At 52.3% G+C, this 20,230-nt stretch overlaps 1 protein-coding gene across 1 annotated transcript in view; it reads left to right on the forward strand.

Moving 5' to 3' along the window:
* Nucleotides 1–20,230, forward strand: part of MYO1F (myosin IF) — a 32,184-nt gene that overhangs the window by 2,067 nt on the left and 9,887 nt on the right. Inside the window, exons 2-19 of the mRNA XM_023746116.1 lie at nucleotides 6,198–6,335; nucleotides 6,822–6,911; nucleotides 6,993–7,087; nucleotides 7,498–7,585; nucleotides 7,692–7,781; nucleotides 9,835–9,966; nucleotides 10,082–10,216; nucleotides 10,431–10,563; nucleotides 10,776–10,972; nucleotides 11,560–11,640; nucleotides 11,736–11,822; nucleotides 13,353–13,439; nucleotides 13,932–14,099; nucleotides 15,227–15,312; nucleotides 17,548–17,629; nucleotides 19,065–19,171; nucleotides 19,632–19,730; nucleotides 19,826–19,970. Of these exons, the coding sequence (XP_023601884.1) occupies nucleotides 6,198–6,335; nucleotides 6,822–6,911; nucleotides 6,993–7,087; nucleotides 7,498–7,585; nucleotides 7,692–7,781; nucleotides 9,835–9,966; nucleotides 10,082–10,216; nucleotides 10,431–10,563; nucleotides 10,776–10,972; nucleotides 11,560–11,640; nucleotides 11,736–11,822; nucleotides 13,353–13,439; nucleotides 13,932–14,099; nucleotides 15,227–15,312; nucleotides 17,548–17,629; nucleotides 19,065–19,171; nucleotides 19,632–19,730; nucleotides 19,826–19,970 (2,040 nt within the window). The remainder of the gene's footprint in view (nucleotides 1–6,197; nucleotides 6,336–6,821; nucleotides 6,912–6,992; nucleotides 7,088–7,497; nucleotides 7,586–7,691; nucleotides 7,782–9,834; nucleotides 9,967–10,081; nucleotides 10,217–10,430; nucleotides 10,564–10,775; nucleotides 10,973–11,559; nucleotides 11,641–11,735; nucleotides 11,823–13,352; nucleotides 13,440–13,931; nucleotides 14,100–15,226; nucleotides 15,313–17,547; nucleotides 17,630–19,064; nucleotides 19,172–19,631; nucleotides 19,731–19,825; nucleotides 19,971–20,230) is intronic.

A 20,230-nucleotide genomic window follows, 5' to 3' on the forward strand; every position in this document is an offset into this window, starting at 1 on the left:
GCTGGGAGCCGAGAGAATTAGGAGGAAGTACTCTGGAAGGACAAGGGTTCCCACATGTTGGAGAATGGCCTCTGGCTAGGATAAAAGGAGGGGGAGACCCTAGGAACCTTTGGAGGAGAGAGTGTTGTTTGCACAATGTAGGAACACAGGGTGTGACCCCAGAACCCCACTGAGTTGGGGAGGGCAGGACACCAAGGCACCAGGGGGCACAGTAGGGGCCAAGGCAGGGCCAGGGCTGGGGCTGCCTCAGCAGCCACAAGCAGCTTCACACCTCCTCCTGGTTGGCAACCACAGCTTGCAGGACCCCAGCAAGGAAGGAAGTGGCTGTTTTGTTGCTCTCTCCAGTCTGGGGCTCTGCTCATCACCACCCAGGGAAGCCAGAGCAGTTGGGGCAATTGCAAAAGCTCCCTCATCCAGCCCTTCCTTCTGGCCCTGTGCCCTGTGCCTGTGGGACTGGCCAACTTAAGGAGCTGCTGCTGTTGTTGGCAATGGTGAGGAAAGCCATCAGCAACCACACATAGCCAGCTACCATTGAAGCAGCAGTCAACAATACCCCTTTCAAAAACCATTTCCTCTTCACATACTTTGCCTCATTGAATCTGCACAACTGCCCTGGAAGGTCTATGGCCCTCAAAGGTCCCATTTTCCAAGTGAGGAAACTGAGGCCGGGGGGTTAGGCAAGCTGTCGTATAACCCAAAGTGCAGTGGGTTTCAACTCAGTGACTCCCAAGGTCACATTTTTAACAACCACCTTGACCTACAACCTCCTCCTATAAACCAGGGCGGGATGCAGACCCCACATGCCCCAGGCTGCCCATCTCTACCTCGTTTGGACCTGGACTCTGTTCCAATGAAACTAGGATCCCGGTGTCCCACACATACCCAAGGCCTTCCTGGCCCCTGGCTCCTGTGCCACCACCTATTCTGCCTGGGAAGTTGATGTTGCAAGAACTGCCTCCTATAGGAAGCCCTTACTGATCGCCCCATCTCTCCTTATTACCAACCGATGTGCACCCACAGTCTCCCTTAGGCAACTCACTTCACCCGCTCAGGATACACTGAGTTCCCCGAGGCCTGGTGCCACCCACCTATCTGCACAGCAGGGGCTCAGGAAGTGTGTTTACTAAAGGACTCCTATGCCGTCACCTTGGTCATAAACAGCTACCCTCCTCTGGTCATAAACAGCCCCACCCCATGCCCTCTGCCTTCGGTTGGGGAGACCTCTCTGAAGAGCTGAAGTAAGAAGCCACCTTCCCCTTCCCACCCCAGCCACCTCGAGCCCCTGACTGTCTTTCACAAGAACCCCAGCAGGTTGAGTCATATTTGGCTTGTGGTCAACTGTGACCACAATCTCTTCATTGCACCCCACATTCCAAGGAAGAGACTCAGGAACAAACAGTTCAACTTGAACCACGGAGACTTGAGGGCCACAGAGAGAGAGATAGCCATGACACAGGGCCAGGGGCAGTCTCATTCTTATGGTACTTCATTCATTCAACAAGTATATGTTGACCAGCTCCTATATCTGTTGTCAAAGACTGATCATTTCCACTCAATGCTCTTGAAGCTGCCAGCTGCCCTTCCTGAGGCACCCCAACACATCTGTTCTCTGTGTTAGCTCATTTACTCCTCTCATAAACCCCATGCAGGAAGTGTATCATGGAATTCATTTTACCAATGAGGAAACTGAGGCTTAGAGAAGTAAAGTGGCTTCCTGGGGTCACATAGTCAGTCGACTGCCAGGCCAGGCCTCACACCCAACTGGCCCCATGCCAACAGTCTTGAGTGTCCTCCCACACACTGTAGCCACTTGAGCAAAACCCTCTCTTCATCTACTGCTAACAACCCATAGATTTTGAGATTACATGGAGTGAGGAGTGGATCTGGGGGTCCAGGTTCCTGGGGCGGGACATAGGGAGAGATGGCAAGGGCTAAAAGAGGCAGGTGGGGAAGTGGGGAGGGACAGGAAGAGGAACCAAGTCGTCAGAGCTGGGAAAGCCAGCCAGACACAACCAGCCTTGTGGACTCTGACCTCAGAGAAAGGAAGTGGCTCTGAGTGTCATCTCTGCCTGAGGGGCCCAGGAGCACGGAGCCTGGGCTGACCCCAAAGGGGAAACCCTGGACAGAACCATTCTTGTCCCTGCCCCATCCTCATCTGACCCAAAGCGCCAACCCTCGCCACCTCTGGCCCAGACTAGGCTAAGGGACGAACAGCCTTGTGCATCTCATCCAGGTCCTCCCTTCCTGCTATGTGACCGTGGGGAGGGCACCTAACCTCTCTCTGCTACAGTTTTCTGCTCTGCAAAGAGGACCTAATCATAGTACTGACCTCAGCATATGTTGAGAGAATTAAATGAGATAATTCACGGGAAAAGCTTAGACCAGAGTCTAGCACAGAATAAGTGCTCCATAGGTTGTTAACTATTGTTGCTATTCTTTTTTTTAAATATATTTTTATTAATTTCAGAGAGGATGGGAGGGGGAGAGAGAGATAGAAACATCAATGATGTGAGAGAATCATTGATCAGCTGCCTCTTGCAGGCCCTACACTGGGAATTGGGCCCACAACCCGAGCATGTGCCCTGACTGAGATTCAAACCGTGACCTCCTGGTGCATAGGTCAATCTCAACCGCTGAGCCACGCCAGCCGGGCTATTGCTATTCTTGTAGTCAGTTACCACCCAAGATCCCTCTGAGAGAGAATCCACTTCCTGTTCCCCCCGTAGTCCCCACCCATCCACACCCCTACCCGCTGCCACTCCTGCCCCACCAGGACCAACACACTCTGGTTTCCCCATCTTGCAAACAGGAAACATGTTCCCCTGACCCCATCTCTCCTCACAACCTCTCTTCCTCTTCCCCTTCTCAGCCAGACTGTCCCAAAGCATCCTTGATCCCTTTCTACAGCCCCTGACCTTCCATCTGAATTCTGACCCCGAGGTCACCATCGCTCTCCATGGGGCCCCTCTCAGTCTCTAGTGAGCAAGAATGCTGCTCTTCAGTAGTAGCTTGGGGTGCAATCAATGGCTCCCGGCTTCTCCCAGCCAGCCCTTGTCACCTGAGTCCTGACAGGCCCCTTGAAGCCCTGAAATAAAATTCACAGTGAAACATACCAAGTACCATTGTTTCAAAAATAATTAGCCAGTTAACTGCCATGATATTTTGAATTTAATTAAAAAGGTCCACCGATTGCGTCTATAGACGCTTATGGCGTACAAATGGAGGAGAACGTCATTTATAATGAAATGTGTGCATAAATATGAAAGTGCTCAGGCCAGGGGACAACAAAGCTCATTGGGGCCACCAGGTGCTCCACCTGGACACGGGCGTGTCTCAATGTGCTGACAGCCCCACCACGCGCAGCATGAGCTTCCAAATGCTGAACAATTCTCAGTAAAGTCTGAAAAAATTCACCTGAACAAAATAAAATCTGGGGGGGAGGGGGTTCCTGAAAAATGCAATAGGTATCAAACCATGTAAAAATATATAGATTTTCTGTTTATAGATAAAATCAAATTTGGTCCTAGGTTTCAATGATTGATTATAAACAGGTTTGTCAGTTATATGAGCACCTGCTGGGTGGGGCGGGGGTGGGAGGGACTACAGGCGGGATGATTATTTGAATGTAAATCTGGCACCTGTGGCCCCTTAAAATGCCAGACCCGTCTCCATCCCTGTGACAACTAAAAATGCTCCCATGGTTCATAAAGTGTCTCCAGAGGCAATATGGCCCTGCTGAGAACTCTCCCAGCCACAGACATTCAAGTCCAAATTCCTTTGCTTGGCATTAAAGGCTCTTCAGGGCCTTGCTCCCCTCCATTCATTCATGCACGCCCTCATTTCTTCACACATTCATTCAAATAAGCCCTGATGCCTTGTTGAGCCAGGCATGGCATGAGCCCCTCAGCTCAGGAGCTCGCACACCAGAAGATCAGGTTCGTGTGTGGGATGTCCAAACGTGTATGAGGCTACAGTGAGGGAAGCCCAGTGGGCTGTGGGCTCCAGAGGGAGCACCTGTCCTGAGCTGGGTTCAGAGAGGTCTTCTCGGAGCAGGCATCCCCTGAGCCAAATCTTAAAGGATGATTGGCATTCACCCGACAGGAAGAGTGTCTGAGCAGAGGGCTCAGCATCTGCAAAGGCTTAGAGGCAACTCAGTAAAGAACTGAAAGAGTTCCTCCTGAAGGCCTAAATTACTAGCACATAGTAGGTGCTCAAGAATGCTTTGTAGAATGGATGAATGGGGTGGTGATGGGAAGCCACAGACAGGAGAAAAACCAGAGAGAAGAGATCAGATTTTCCATATGAGAAACCCACTCTGGCTACTCAGACTGGAAGCAGGTTGAGGAGTTCGAGCCCTGACCCCCACACTCCCTCCTCTGTGGTCCATCCCAGCCTCAGTCACACATCTGCACCTTTGCCTGGGTGGTTCACTCTGCCGTACACCCTCTTCCTGCTCATGATCAAAACCCTTCTCAACTCTCAAGTCCCAGCCCAGACACCCTGTGGGTCCTAGACTGGACCTGGACTCAAACCCCACACCCTTGGAAACAATTTAGCTGTGTCCTGAGTCAAGTGCCAAGCCACTCGCTCCCCGCGCCTCCATTCCCTCCCCACCTACACCCACTGAGTTGCTATAAAATTGCTGGTAATATCGGTGACAGCCCTGCCCAGAGTCAGGCACATCGTAGGTGCTTAGTGAATGTTAACTCTGTCATGTGCCCCGGCCCATCCTCACGGCCACTCAGGCTGGGGAAGAGCATCAGCCCCACTTCACTCTCCAGAGCAGTTCGTCCTCACATCCCCTTGGGAGTGAGCCGTTTCTCCCATCTTATAGGTGAGGCCACAGAGGCTCACAGCGCTGTTAGGCCACCCAGCCAGGATCAGAACCTAGATCTACCCACACGAAAAGCTGTACATGTTTAATGTCTGTGGGCATTCCCTGACAAACTCCTCTGCTGTTAGTGTGTCCAGATTCTGAACGTGCACCTCCCCCTGCTCAGGAACTTTCTGTGGCTCCCTAGTGCCTCCAGGAGAGGCTGGCTTCTCATTCTTCACCTCTGCCCTATGGTTGTCCACTCTGACCCTCCTGCTTGACCCCTGCCAGAGTGCCCTCTGCCCACCATGCCTGTTTCCATTCCCTGGAATCTGTCCGGCAAATGCTGGTCATCTTTGAAGACCTGACTTTGCTTCTCAGCATCCTTTGCTCTTGTGGTCTTCCTCTGAAATTGGGTTTCTTTCTTGGTCTCATCCCTTGTATATTCAATAGGGCCTCCTTGCTGGGGCTGAGAAAGGACTCAGTCCCAGTTTCAGCCCTCCAGGAGCCCTGGTCTGGGAGAGGGGCTTCAGGAGGAGGGACATGTTACCGGAGCACGAGTGTACCCGACAGGGGAGCACCGTGCCAGCTTCGCGCCTCTGTCTCCCAGACTTTTCCACGGCAGGGCGTACTGAGCAGAGGCAGAATGGGCCTCAGAGAGCCCGTGTGTCTAAGTGTCTCAGGCACTGATGAGCTCGATCGGGCAGCCCGTGTGTCTAAGTGTCTCAGGCACTGATGAGCTCGATCGGGCTAAAAGTAGAAAACATTCCCGGAAGGCTTCCTGGAGGAGGGTTTCTGAGGGAAGCCTGTATCTGAGTCTCCTCCTTGGGCCTAAGGACGGTGTCAACTGTTGAAAACCTGAGGGAGGAAATGAGAAAGAGTGTGGGGGCCTGGGAAGGTGCGAAGACTTACCAAGGATGGAGAAGCTGGTGGCGGGGCAGCAGGAAGGCTGTGGGAGCTGAGGGGCAGGGGCACAGCTTGGAACAGAGGGTAGAGGTCGCAGTTGAGCACATGGCTCTGAGAAAATCTCAGAGGAACGGGCTGGTAGGCATGACCACGAGAGAGGAGGAGTGGAGTGGAAGGAAGAAGGCCATCTCAAGGTGGAAGGGGTGGGAGCGGGTCGAATGCCACAGAGAAAACAGGACTGGGCTTGAGGAAGGGAGGAGAGGGAGGCTGAGAAGGATGTGGGAAGGAGGAGTTGTCTTCTTCCTGCCTCCTCCTGGGGGGAGGGAGCCTGGACTGGACCTCGCCCGCCTCTCCTGGTGTGAGACGGGGAAGGAGGGGAGGCACGAGGTGAGCCAGGAGGGGCGCTGAGCACCAGCCCCACCTTCCCACACGCCGCCCTTGCAGTAACTCACACCCACCCCACTGCTTCCTCCCCTAGGGCAGCAAGGAGCGCTTCCACTGGCAGAGCCACAATGTGAAACAGAGCGGCGTGGACGACATGGTGCTGCTGCCTCAGATCACCGAGGATGCTATCGTGGGCAACCTCCGAAAGCGCTTCATGGATGACTACATCTTTGTACCCTGGGCCATGGGCGGGGCAGGCAAATAAGGGACAGAGGAACAGGAGGATGACTGGGCGAGGGATGTGGGATGGTGGTGGCTGGATGCAGGGAAGGATGGCAGAGGGAATTCAGCAGGGAAGGGACATACAGATGCCTGAGCAAATGAATGGAGGGAGGGGTGGGCAGCGAGAGCACTGGGTGATAGGACACGGGACAGATGGAGTGACAGCAGGGCTCTGCTTGGGAGGGCTGTGTGCCCCACTTCTCCTCTGTCTTGGGGTAGCTCAGCTACAACATACCCCATTTCTCCCATCCTGGACCCAGCTCTGTTTTTTCCTAAGAGACCAAGGACCCATCTGAGTATCTCCATCTCGTCCTCGGAGCAGTGGGGCCCTAGGAGGCCCGGGGGCGGGGTGGGGGGGGGGAGGCAGGTTGAGGGGACAGGGTCCATGAGAGACAAAGCATGCCAGGACACTGCATGGCCCTTAACCACCCCACAGACCTACATTGGCTCCGTGCTCATCTCTGTAAATCCCTTCAAGCAGATGCCCTACTTCACTGACCGTGAGATCGACCTCTACCAGGGCGCGGTGAGACCACGGTGGGGTGGGAGGCACAGTCCCCGGGGCCCTGGCTCCTAGCCCCGGGCTGAGACCTGCCTTCCCCGGCAGGCCCAGTATGAGAATCCCCCGCATATCTATGCCCTCACCGACAACATGTATCGGAACATGCTCATTGACTGTGAAAACCAGTGTGTCATCATCAGGTATGGAAAGGGGTCCCCAGACTCTCCTGCCCAGGCCCCGCCCAAACAGCATCACCACTGGAGGGAGATTTACTTGGAACCCTGATCCAAACAGAAACTTGCTGTCCCTCTCTGTCCCCCGCCTGCTTTCCTTTCCTTGTCACCTCTGACCCATGATATATTTTATTTATCCATTCTGTTACTGTCCATCTTTCCTCTCTATATGTCAGCTCCAGCAGGGCAGGGATTTGGATGTCTTGTTCATTATTGTGTTCCTAGTGCCTGGAATAGTCCCTTGAGGACAGTAGGGGATGGATGGATGGATGGATGGATGGATGGATGGATGGACAATCAGGCACTAAAAAGGGCACTTTCCCCACCCCTACCCCTACCCCTGGCCACTGACCATTCCTTGCCTCACCCATCCCCAGTGGAGAAAGTGGAGCTGGGAAGACGGTGGCAGCCAAATACATCATGGGCTACATCTCCAAAGTGTCTGGCGGGGGCGAGAAGGTCCAGGTGAGGCAAAGACAGAAAGAAGGGACAGACTCCCTCCCGCTCATGGTATGTTATCCCTCCACACCTGCCTCAACCTGACCTCGCCCCCACCTGCCTCTGCCCCCAGCATGTGAAGGACATCATCCTGCAGTCCAACCCGCTGCTCGAGGCCTTTGGCAACGCCAAGACTGTGCGCAACAACAATTCCAGTCGTTTTGTGAGTTCACAGCCCTGCTTTTGGAGCAGCCATGCCCTCCACACTGACACACACACACACACACACACACACACACACACACACACACACCTCTACCTGTATTCCCAAGATCACAGGAAATACCTGCTCCTGGATGGGACACGCACCACCTGCTTATTGTCCATTGGAAAAGAGTCCCCCGTGGGCAGAACATGACATGTCTGTGTCGCATTCTAAAATTCTCCCCTGGCTACAACTATGCCACGTCTGTCCCTAGTCCCATTTCAGGTCCAATTTATTCCTTCCTTCATCATTCTTTCAAGAAATGATTCTTAGGCTCCTTCTTTGCATCAGGTGCTATGCTAGGCCTAATGGAAGACAGACTAGGTCAACAGATCTGGGTTATGATCCTGGTTCTGTCACTGTTTAGAGATGTGGCCTGGACAAAAAAAGAACCAATGTACCCTCCTGAGTCTCCTCTGTTTTCTCATCCATAATGTGAGAATGATATTGAAATCCATCTCATAGACCTCAACAATTTCATTACAATGCCTGCTTACACGTGGGAATGACTTAATAAATTCCATACACTGATAAGATTATTATTTCCCAAAATATTATTAGTTATATTTTTATTTTCTAATATATATAATGTAGTTATATTTTAAGTATTTTCCCAATATTTTATTGTTAAAATTTCAAGTACACAGGAAAATAGGAAGAACAATAAAGTGAACACCTGTATGCCCATCTCCTATATCATTAACATTTTACTATATTGCTTTATTGTATCTCCATCCATCTTTTCTTTTTAATGCATTATAAAGCAAGCTGCTGACACCATACCTCCCCCCCAAACACTTCAGCATGCAGATCATTAAGTATAGTCCATTATAAGTGTGCAGCTCTCTATTTCTTTTAAAGTAAACTTTGCAGCAAAACACATAAATCTAAATTTGGAAAAATGCATACACTGTGCAACCCAAACCCCTACCAACATACAGAGCATCGTGTGGCTCCAGAAGTTCCTTCTTGTCCCTTCCTAGTCAATTTCTACTCCACCCTGCTCCAGAAGCAGCCACTACCTGGGTTTTTTTCACCATAGATCAATCTTAGCTGTTTTAGAACTTCATTTAAATGGAATCACACAGTGTTGTTTTCCAATTACTGATACACCACAAAACATGGACAAATCTCAAAATGTATAAGTACATTTTATTTTATACTAGAGGCCCAGTGCACGAATTCATGCACAGGTGGGGTCCGGACGGCCCGCCCTGATGGGGGCCCATCAGGCCGGGCAGAGGGAGGGAGGGGCTGTGGGTGGTTGGCGGAGGGGGGGGGGGAAGGGGTGGCTACTGGAGCCCTGATCAGGCTGGTTGGCTGCTCTAATGCATGTCATAACCACTGGTCGTCTGGTCAATCTGATTGTTCTGCTGTTCTGGTCACTGGGCTTTTATATATATGTAGATACTTTTATTGTGCAATAGAATAAGTACAAGTCATACAGTACAGGTGTTTGTGCAGTACGATGCTGTAATTTGTTTTGCTATTAGGGGGAGGTGGCAGAAAGGACAAGTAATGGAGCTTGTCTGCCCTCCAAACCTCTGGCCAGAGAAGAACCCAGATGGTGTCAGAGACCAAAAAAGGGTTGTGTGGGGTTCATGCTCTGGGTTCAGGGACAAGATGTGGGAGCCATTCGGGATCATTGGGACCAGTAGTATCCCATGGAGACATTGAGGCCTCTGTGTTGTGGAATTGGGACCTGGTCAATAAATCTGATACTTCTGTGTGCCCGGCACAGGGCAGATGCCCTGAGTGGTGGCTTGAATCATCAGAGAGGGAGTGAAGGGCATTCCTAGCCCAGGAAGGGCTTAAGCAAAGGCTGGAGAGGAGCTGGTAGAAAAGACAAGCAGTGCATACATGGGAGGGGAGAGGAAAGCAAGTTGAAGCCACATGGGTAGGAGGAGGAAAGAGGCCAGGCTCATAAGACCCATGGCCCGTCCTCCCCGCAACCTGTACCTCCAGGCTGGGGCGGGGGGTGGGGGGCCTGACATGGTTCTCTCACATTCAGGGCAAGTACTTTGAGATTCAGTTCAGCCGTGGCGGGGAGCCAGATGGGGGCAAGATCTCCAACTTCCTGCTGGAGAAATCCCGCGTGGTCACGCAGAATGAAAACGAGAGGAACTTCCACATCTACTACCAGGTGCAAGAAGGGGGGGCCCCACCTGGAGCCTGGGGGTGACAGAGGGAGGGCAGTGAGGCCTGGGGGACCACACGGCCTATGCAGGTCCTGTGTGTGAGCATCACTCACCCTCCAGCTGCTGGAAGGAGCCTCCCAGGAACAGCGGCAGAACCTGGGGCTCATGACCCCCGACTACTATTACTACCTCAACCAATCAGACACCTACAAGGTGGACGGCACCGATGACAGGAGCGACTTCAGTGAGACTGTGGTGAGCACCAACTGCCATCCAACCCTGCCAACCTCTTCTGTTACAAGTCAGGAAACTGAGACCCAGAGGTGGGTAGGAACTTGCTCAAGGTCACACAGCGAGCAGGTGAAAGAGGTAAAACAGGGATCCAGGTGTCCTGAGTCTGTGCTGTGGCCCAGGGGACAGGGTGGAGGTCGGATTGGTGGCACAGGCTCTGTGTTTGTGATGCCCACAGAGCGCCATGCAGGTCATCGGGATCCCACCCAACGTCCAGCAGCTGGTCCTGCAGCTCGTGGCGGGGATCTTGCACTTGGGAAACATCAGCTTCTGTGAAGATGGGAATTACGCCAGGGTAGAGAGTGTGGACCGTGAGTTTGGGTGCTGGGGAGGGTGCAGAGCAGGCGTGTGTGTGTGTGTGTGTGTGTGTGTGTGTGTGTGTGAATACATCCTCCTACTTTGGGCACCAGGGGGGGTGGGAACCCATGAGGACAATTTCAGTGTCACTGGGCAAAAGAGAGACAGACAGAAGCATTGAAAGAGACAGAGCCTGACCAGCTGCCCCCTTCCCCCTGCCCGGCAGTCCTGGCCTTTCCTGCCTACCTGCTGGGCATCGACAGTGGGCGGCTACAAGAGAAGCTGACCAGCCGCAAGATGGACAGCCGCTGGGGTGGGCGCAGCGAGTCCATCGATGTGACTCTGAACGTGGAACAGGCAGCTTACACCCGCGATGCTCTAGCCAAGGGGCTGTACTCCCGTCTTTTTGACTTCCTCGTGGAGGCAAGTGTGGCGGGGTCCAGGGGTGGGAGAGGCAGGCTCAACTATCACAACCCCACCCATTCCCTGCCATGGGACACAGAAGCAGGGCCAGGTGGTGGCCATCTGGAAGACTGAGGGGCTCCCTCTGGCTGTGGCATGGAGCTCAGGCCTGGGCTGGGAGAGGGGCTGCAGTGACGAAGACAGGTAGGTGCATTTGAGAGCCAAGAGGAGGACTGTCTGGAGGACCAAGTGGTGGGCTGGTGGGGGACAACGGGGATGGATGTGTCAAGGTAACGAACGATGGCAGCAGTAGCTAACATTGCATAACACCTAGTGTGTGCCCTTTACTTTTGTAACTGTTTTACATGTAGTTTGTCTTAGAATAAAATAGTTATTATTCACCCATTTTAAAGATGAGAAAATAGAGGCAGAGTTTTTAAGGGGCAGAGCCAGCTCCCAAGGCAGGAACCCGATGCTCTAACACCTGGGTTCCTCATAGGGGTATGCACAGAGCTGAGGGAGGCAGGAGAAAAATTGGTGACATGACTAAGAGCATAACAAGAGAGCGGCAGGCTGGCACTCACCTCCTGTCCCTGCCCGCATCACAGGCCATCAACCGTGCTATGCAGAAGCCCCAGGAAGAGTACAGTATTGGCGTGCTTGACATCTACGGCTTCGAGATCTTCCAGGTACGGTCTCTGCTCCCAGTCGCACACCCTGTCCCAGTGACCCTGTGCGTCCGGCGCCGGCCCACTGAAGGAAACACTCTTTTCCTCCCTCACAGAAAAACGGCTTTGAGCAATTTTGCATCAACTTTGTCAATGAGAAGCTACAGCAGATCTTTATCGAACTCACCCTGAAGGCTGAGCAGGTGAGCAGGAGCAGCCAGCTGGCCAGGAACAGGGGACACTGCTGGAGGCAGGACCATGAAAGTCACTGAACACCCAGGAGACACCCCGCCCTCTATTTCCATCTCTCTCTACTGGCCCCTCTCGGCTCCACCTTCAGATTTTTCTCGGGAGAGGTTTCCCACCTCTAAAGCTTTGAGAAGTGCTGGGGAATAACCTCTTTGTTCATTCCTTCAACAATTATTTATTGAGCACCTACTGCATGCCAGGCTCTGTCTACAGTACCAGGGAGGCCACCATGAACAGAACAAACAAAAATCCCTGATGTTTTCATTCTACCCATCCGCAGAAGCAGAGCCTCACACAAGCTTTCAGGGCAAAGACCAGGAAAGGAGTGAGGCAGTGAGAGATTTTTTTAAAAAAAAAAAATTGATTTCAGAGGGGGAGGAAGGAAAAAAGAGAAACATCAATGTGAGAGAGATGCATTGATTGGTTGCCTCCCACACGCCTAGACCGGGGATCAACCCACAACCTAGGTACATGCCCTGACTGGGTATCAAACCTGAAACCTTCCAATGCACAGGATGACGCTCCAACCGAGCCACCCTGGCCGAGGCAAGAGAGGGTTTTTTTAAGCCCCGGTAAGGTGTGTTAATGAGCAGGTTACACTCGGGCAGCTGGGCTCAGTTCTCCGGGACCCAGGCAGCTTTACAGAGCAGACCTCAGGCTCGGCACTCTAAGGGGCAAGGGTACTGGGTATTTCTCCACCAGCTCCTTTCTCTGATTGAGGGCTGCCAGGGCTGACACTTGCGGCCTGCTCCACGCAAGGGCAATGGGCTTGGTTATGGGAGATAGTCCTAAGTGATGAGATTGTAGGGGAAATTTGGAGGGAGTACCTGCCCCATTTTCTTTTCTTTTTTTTCAACAAAAGGGAAACTTTATCGAGGCCCAATGGCCACAGAGTTAAGGCAAGAGGTTGCCCTGCGGGCAAGGAGGTGGTGGAGGGGCCCTATTTGACCTCCTTCTTGGGGCACAGGTTGTTGGTGTGGCCCCACTTCTTGCAGCAGTTGACAATGAGGGGTGCAGGTCGGTGGAACGCTTTTGCAGATCATCTTGTCGCAGGCAGTCAGTCGTAGTTCTGGGCAAGCTGGCGGAGGGAGGGCTCCATGATGCAGCCCTGCAGAGGAAGCACCAGCGGTGGGTGGACTCCGCCTGGATACCGCAGTCTGAGAATGCGGCCATCCTCTAGCCCTTTGGCCACAAAAATCAGACGCTGCTAGTCAGGCAGGACGCCCTTCTTATCTTGGATTTTCGCTTTGAGATTCTAACTGGTGTCACTGGGTGAGAAGTCGAGGGTAATAGTCTTGCTATTCAGGGTCTTCACAAAGATCTGCATTTCTGCATCTGTTGGGGAGACTGTTCAGCCACCTTGTTGAAGAGAAAGAGGGTGGCAGAGCACCCACTTTCTTCACCCATCCTTGAGCATACATTCTAGAAATGCACAGCTTTGTCCAGACACTCAACCCCACCCCTGCCCCCTTTGCCACCACCAGGAGGAGTATGTCCAGGAGGGCATCCGCTGGACCCCCATTCAGTACTTCAACAACAAAATCGTCTGTGACCTCATTGAAAACAAGCTGGTGAGAGCCAGGCCAGCTTTAGGGGGTCTCAATGAGCCCCAGAGCTGAGCTTAGGAGACCTGGGAGAGCAGGGAGGGGGTAATGGTCCCCACAGGCCCCTCTTTACCCTGGAGCACAACTGACACATCCCATCAGCCACCTCACCCATTCATTCTGCCCACCGGCTCCCCTTTGACTTATTCACTCAACAAACTTTTCCCCAGGCAGCCTGCCCAGGGACAGAGGGGTCAGTGTGCTCAGGGACAGGTCTCCCACCAGACACCCCGATCTGGGAAAGGTGACAAGGCATGGGATCTCTTATGGGGCCCCTCACCCCATCCTGCATCCCAGGGAGCTTCCACAGAGCCCCCACACTGAGATTTGTGCCCCACCACCACCTTTTGCTCTTATATTTAGAAAGCACCCCCACTCGCATCCCAGGGAAGGTCCCTGTAGTGGGATTTGGGCAGAGTAGGGCGAGACTGAGCAACTGCCACCTCCCCATGACCGCAGAGCCCCCCAGGCATCATGAGTGTCCTGGACGACGTGTGTGCCACCATGCACGCCACAGGCGGTGGCGCCGACCAGACGCTGCAGCAGAAGCTGCAGGTGGCCGTGGGTACCCATGAGCACTTCAACAGCTGGAGTGCCGGCTTCGTCATCCACCACTACGCTGGCAAGGTGCGACCCGCCTCCCCCTGCCTTCCCCCACCCCACTGCCCCAGTGGCACCTCCTCAGACCCTGGGTGTCCAGGCTGCAGCCTCTCAACCTCCTAACAGGAGCTCCTGGGTTCCCCCATCCAGGGCTACCCAGCCCCTTCTCCAGCCTTACCAACAGACCAGAAACACAGACACCCATTCGCTGACCCCCAGAAATTGGCCTGAGCCCCCACCATGCCTTCAGTCAGAACTGCAGAAACTCACTGGCCCCTGATCAAGGCCACAGCCCCCCTACTAGCAGGACAGCTCCTCCTTACAAGACAGAAACTCCCTCAAAATGACCCTAAAATTGGGCAGCAGACCCCCAGGCCCCAATCTAAACGGTAAGACCCACTAACCCCTGATCCAGGACACAGCCTACAATCTTCTGACCCCAACCTGGAGACCCCAGGCCCACAGTGCAAGCCACCACCCTCCACAATGGGCTTGAGCCCCCCGGCAGGCCCCTCCCCAAGGCCATAGTAATCCACTGGCCTCCCACCCTGGCCACGCTCTCCCTCCCCAATTGACAGGACTGCAGACTCTCCCACTGACCTTAACATGGGCAGAGACAGCCTCCATTCTGTGGTCAGCTTGCTACAGCCCACCAGTCCCTAAAATGGGCTGGAGTTCCTGTGTCCCCTGAGCCAGGGAATACCCACAACCAGCATAGAGAGCCCTCACCTTGGATGGTAGCCCACAAGCCTGGCTGCAATCCCCCAGGATCTCCAGCCACGCCTGTAACTTGCCCTTGACACAGCCTCCCATACCCTCAATTGGCCACGACACAGATGCTCTGACCTTTTAACTCTAAATTAAGGAGCAGCACCCCACCCCAGGGACCTTCTGCCCAGGCTGCAGCCTACCCATCCCCAACTCTGGCCTATACCATCTCCTCCCCTCACCTCTAACCCAGACTGCAGCTCCCACCCTCCAATTTCAACTTGAATATCAGATGCCCAGAGACCCCAGGCCCATGCTGCTGCCTCCACCCCCGCTTTTGAACCATAGCTACTACCCTCATTCTCTCACTCCATGACCACCTGGGCTGTAGCCCCCCTACTACCCTGGCTTCAGCCCCTCACTCCCCCCATGCCACCTCCCTCCAGGTCTCCTATAACGTCAGCGGCTTTTGTGAGAGGAACCGAGATGTTCTCTTCTCCGACCTCATAGAGCTGATGCAGACCAGTGAGCAGTAAGTGGGGACATCTGGGCAGTACCCACCCCTGCAGATGGGGGAGGCCCGGGGACCACCCCATCTTCCCAGAGCTTCCATCCCGCCACAGACTTTGTCAGGGGGGGTTGTGCGGCCAGGATAGCATTTCTAGTGGCTGGTTCTGACTCAACAGTAACCTTTCCAGCGCTCCCTCTGCAAACTCAAGCATTGGTGCCGACAGCTTCCCTTTCCATGCAGTGAGAACATACCGCACCCTGCGTTTTTCTGTGCTAACTCATATGGACCTATCTCCCTGACCACAGTAGCATGCCGGGTACCATCTTTTGGCTTTTTATACCTCAAAATTGTGTTCAGCTCTGCTGTGGACCAGGCACCATTTGAACTTGCAAGGATGGATGACACAAGTCAGCTGCTGTCATTGAGCCAACAGATTGAACTAGGAAAAAAGGCAAATAGAATCTAGCACAGACAGTGGTTCTGAAAGGGCTGAAAGTGGTTCCCGCAAGCCACCTGGGCCTTGTCTGAGCTGGCTACAAATGCAGAATCCCAGGCAGATGGAACCAAAATCTGGATTTTATTAATAAGACTCTTACCCTCACCCGCCACCCCGGACCCATATACAAGTCAGAGTTTAAGATTCATTGGTCTACAGCAGCCACTTTTCAACCTTTTCATCTCATGGCACACATAAACTGATTACTAAAATTCTGTGCCACACCAAAAAAACCCCATATTTTTTGCCAATCTGACAAAAAAAAAAAAAAAAGGTATAATTTTGATTCATTCACACTGGACAGCTATTGCTGTGTTGGTAGTTGTCATTTTTTTAAAATATATTTTTATTGATTTCAGAGAGGAAGAGGGAGGGAGAGAGAGTTAGAAACATCAATGAATGAGAGAGAATCATTGATCCGCTGCCTCCTGCATGGCCCCTACTGGGGATCGAGCCTGCAATCCGGGCATGTGCCCTTGACCGAAATTGAACCCAGGACCCTTCAATCTGCAGGCCGATGCTTTATCCACTGAGCCAAACCGGCCAGGGCAAGTGGTTGTCATTTTTTAATTTGACAATCTAATGCAGTGGTTCTCAACCTTCTGGCCCTTTAAATACAGTTCCTCATGTTGTGACCCAACCATAAAATTATTTTCGTTGCTACTTCATAACTGTAATGTTGCTACTGTTATGAATCGTAATGTAAATACCTGATATGTAATGTAAATATCTGAACAACCCTGTGAAAAGGTCATTCGACTGCCAAAGGGGTCGTGACCCACAGGTTGAGAACTACTGATCTAAGGGAAAAGAGATCAGTGCCCCTGACCAGTTAGGTATTGCATGTTTTAACATTTCTTGCAGCACACCAGTTGAAAATTGCTGCTCTAACCTTGGCCGATTTTGCTCAGTGGAGAGCGTTGGCCTGCGGACTGAAGGGTCCTGGGTTCGATTCTGGTCAAGGGCACATGCCCGGGTTGTGGGTTTGATCCCCAGTCGGGGGCATGCAGGAGGCAGTCAATCAATGATTTTCTCTCATTCATTAATGTTTCTAATTCTCTCTCTCCCTCTCCCTTCCTCTCTGAAATCAATAAAAATATATAAAAATAAATTAAATTAAAAAAGAAAATTGCTGCTCTAGAGCAGTGCTGTCCAATACATTCCACATCTAATAGAATTCAAGCTACAAATACAATTTTTAAATATATATATATTTTATTGATTTCAGAGAGGAAGGGAGAGGGAGATATACTCGGTATTTATTAAGCAGTCCACTCATTCTGTGGTCAGAGAAGATCTAGCTGAGAAGATGAGAGAGGGAGCCTGATGTACCAGAGTGTATTTAACTGATCCCCTGCTGATGGACACTTAGGTTGTGTCCATCTCTGACAATCACAAACATGGTTACATCCTACATGCAATCCTGTGTGTGTAAAATGGTTCCTATGAGGGGTCCTGCTCCTGCTGCCCAAGATGCTGCATCACTGGATATATTTTCCTACTTCATTTAACTTTTTTCTGCTTTACTTGCTACACCAAGTCCTGTGTGGTCGTGGAAGAAGTAACAGAGCAAATAAATAATCAAGGAACCAAAAAAACAAAACCAACCCTCTGATTCTCAACATCTCACCCTCCACATTCAGAAAGAACTATACCTTTCAGAATGTCCTCTGGGTCTCAGGCCCCTAAACAGCCCCACTTCTGGGAAATGCAACCCAAGGTCCAGCTGTACTTCCAACCCCTTCTCTCTCCTTGCCCAGCGCCTTCCTCCGGATGCTCTTCCCCGAGAAGCTGGATGTAGACAAGAAGGGCCGCCCCAGCACTGCTGGCTCCAAGATCAAGGTGAGCCTTAGGGCAGGCCAGGAGGAGCTGGGCATGTGGACGTCTGTGTCTGTCTCTCCTGCATCCAGACCCTCCGCCCCGTCTCTGGCACTCTCTGACCAGCAGTCTTCTTCCAGCTCTGGGGTTAGGGGCTTGGGCCAGCTTCCTCAATGGCCCCTCCTTAGCACCCTAAATCCAGAAGTGAACCATGACTTAAAAAATTTTTTTATCTTTTGGTCATTTGCCACTTTTAAAAAATTGTGATAAAACAGACATAACATAAATACACCATCTTAACCATTGAGTGTACAAACAGTTCAGTGGCATCAAGTACATTTACATTGTTGTGCAACCACCCCCACCATCATCTCCAAAACTTCCTCATCTTCTCAAACTGAAACTCTGTCCCCATTAAACACTCCTCTTCCCCCTCCCCCAGCCCCTGGCACCCACCATCTACTTCTGTCTCTATGGATCTTACTCCTCTAAGAGTTTCCTATGAGTGGAATCACACAGTATTCATCCTTTTGTGACTGACTTATTTCACTGAGCTTAATGTCCTTAAGGTACATCCATGTTGTAGGTCAGAATTTCCTACCTTTTTAAAGCAGAATAATATCCCATTGTGTGGATATACTGCTTTTTCTTATCCATTCCTCTGTTGATGGACACTTGGATTGTTTCTACCTTTTAGCTATGGTGAACAGTGCTGCTATGGACATGGGTGTGTCAGCCTAGTAATATTTTTTAAATATGTTTTTATTGATTTCAGAGAGGAAGGGGGGGTACAGAGAAACAGAAACATCAATGATGAGAGAGAATCATTGATTGGCTGCCTCTTGCACACCCACTACTGGGGATCAAGCCTGCAACCCAGGCATGTGCCCTTGACTGGAATCAAACCCGGGACCCTTCAGTCCACAGGCTGACACTCTATCCACTGAGCAAAACCAGCTAGAGCAGCATAGTAATATTTAATAACCATGTATTGAGCACTTGTCAGTGCTGGTAGCAAATACAGGATACTTTACACATGTGGGACTAGTCCCATCTGGCAGATGGGGAGACCAAGGCTCGGAGAGGTGCAGTCACTGGCCCAGATCACACAGCAGAGCCATGATCAACACCAGGGTCTCCTGCTGCTCCCGCCAGTCCCCACACCTGGAACAATTTCCTTTCTAGTCTCCACGGGGGGACTAAAAGGCACAACCAAGGCTGATGTCTCAGGCACATACACAGGATTCCCTACCTCCAAAGTACTGGTCTCCGGAGGATAGGCAGGGATGTTCTGAGGGACATGTTACCCCAAGGACTTAGTACTCCATCAACAAACACTGGCCAGTCCCTGTCCACACACAGTGTGTCTCTGTCTCCTGGGTCTATTTCCAGGGTGGGAGGAGAAAGGGGCCAGAGGGGCCTATCTGTGCACCACTCCCTGCCTTCTCCTCTGCCTCAGAAACAAGCCAATGACCTGGTGGCCACATTGAAGAAGTGCACACCCCACTATATCCGCTGCATCAAACCCAACGAGACCAAGAGGCCCCATGACTGGGAGGAAAGCAGGTGACCCCCAGCCTGGTCTGGCTACCGTCTTGACCAATCCACACTGCCTATCCCCAAAAATGACCCTTCCTCTGGAACCCTCCTGGGGTTGCATGACATCACAGGATTAACCCAGGCTGACCTCTAGGACCACTGCAAAGTCCCTCAGAGCCTTGGGGTTACACCTAGAAAAGACCAAGACCCCCACTGACCCCAGGGACAGCCCCAAACTGACTGGAGGATGACCCAGAGACTAGCACAGTCCCTAGACCCCACTCTAGAAGTGACTGGCCACAGAACCAACACAGACCCCTCATCCCAGAACCCAGGCCCCACCTCCACAGAACTGATTCGCTGGGACCGGCGGTGAACTTCCCTCCCCATACCTCAGCCCCCATACTGCCTCCAGCAGATACCCCCCACCCCCGCTCCTAGGACTGGGGAGGCCCCTACCAGGGGACTCAGGCTGCCTTCCCTCCAGGGTCAAGCACCAAGTTGAGTACCTGGGCCTGAAGGAGAACATCAGGGTACGCAGGGCAGGCTTTGCCTATCGCCGCCAGTTCGCCAAGTTCCTGCAGAGGTGAGGTGCCCTGCCATTCCCAGCCCTAACCACCACCTGCAGAATAACCTCCAGCTGAGCCACCTGCTCAAACCCTCCCAAACCTCTGCCACCAGGTACGCCATTCTGACCCCCCAGACATGGCCACGGTGGCGCGGGGACGAGCGTCAGGGCGTCCAGCACCTGCTGCGTGCAGTCAACATGGAACAGGACCAGTACCAGATGGGGAGCACCAAGGTCTTCGTCAAGAACCCTGAGTCAGTAAGTGTGTGTGTGTGAGAGAGACAGACAGACAGACAGACAAGACACCTGGATCACTTGCATAGGCTCAGGTCCTGCTCTTCAGGCCACTGTGTGATCTTGAACATGTTTCCTCGCCCTTCCAAGCCTCAGTTTCTCCATTTGGAAAGTGGGGAGAGTAAAAGCTGCCATGCAGGACTGGGCTGAGGATTAGACAGAACAGGAAATCCAATGCATAGTGCCTGGCATGTAGTAGGTGATCAGAAAAACCTAAATTAGCT

The sequence above is a fragment of the Myotis lucifugus genome, unplaced genomic scaffold (genome assembly GCF_000147115.1).
Source record: "Myotis lucifugus unplaced genomic scaffold, Myoluc2.0 scaffold_628, whole genome shotgun sequence".
In the NCBI taxonomy this organism is placed as follows: Eukaryota; Metazoa; Chordata; class Mammalia; order Chiroptera; family Vespertilionidae; genus Myotis; species Myotis lucifugus.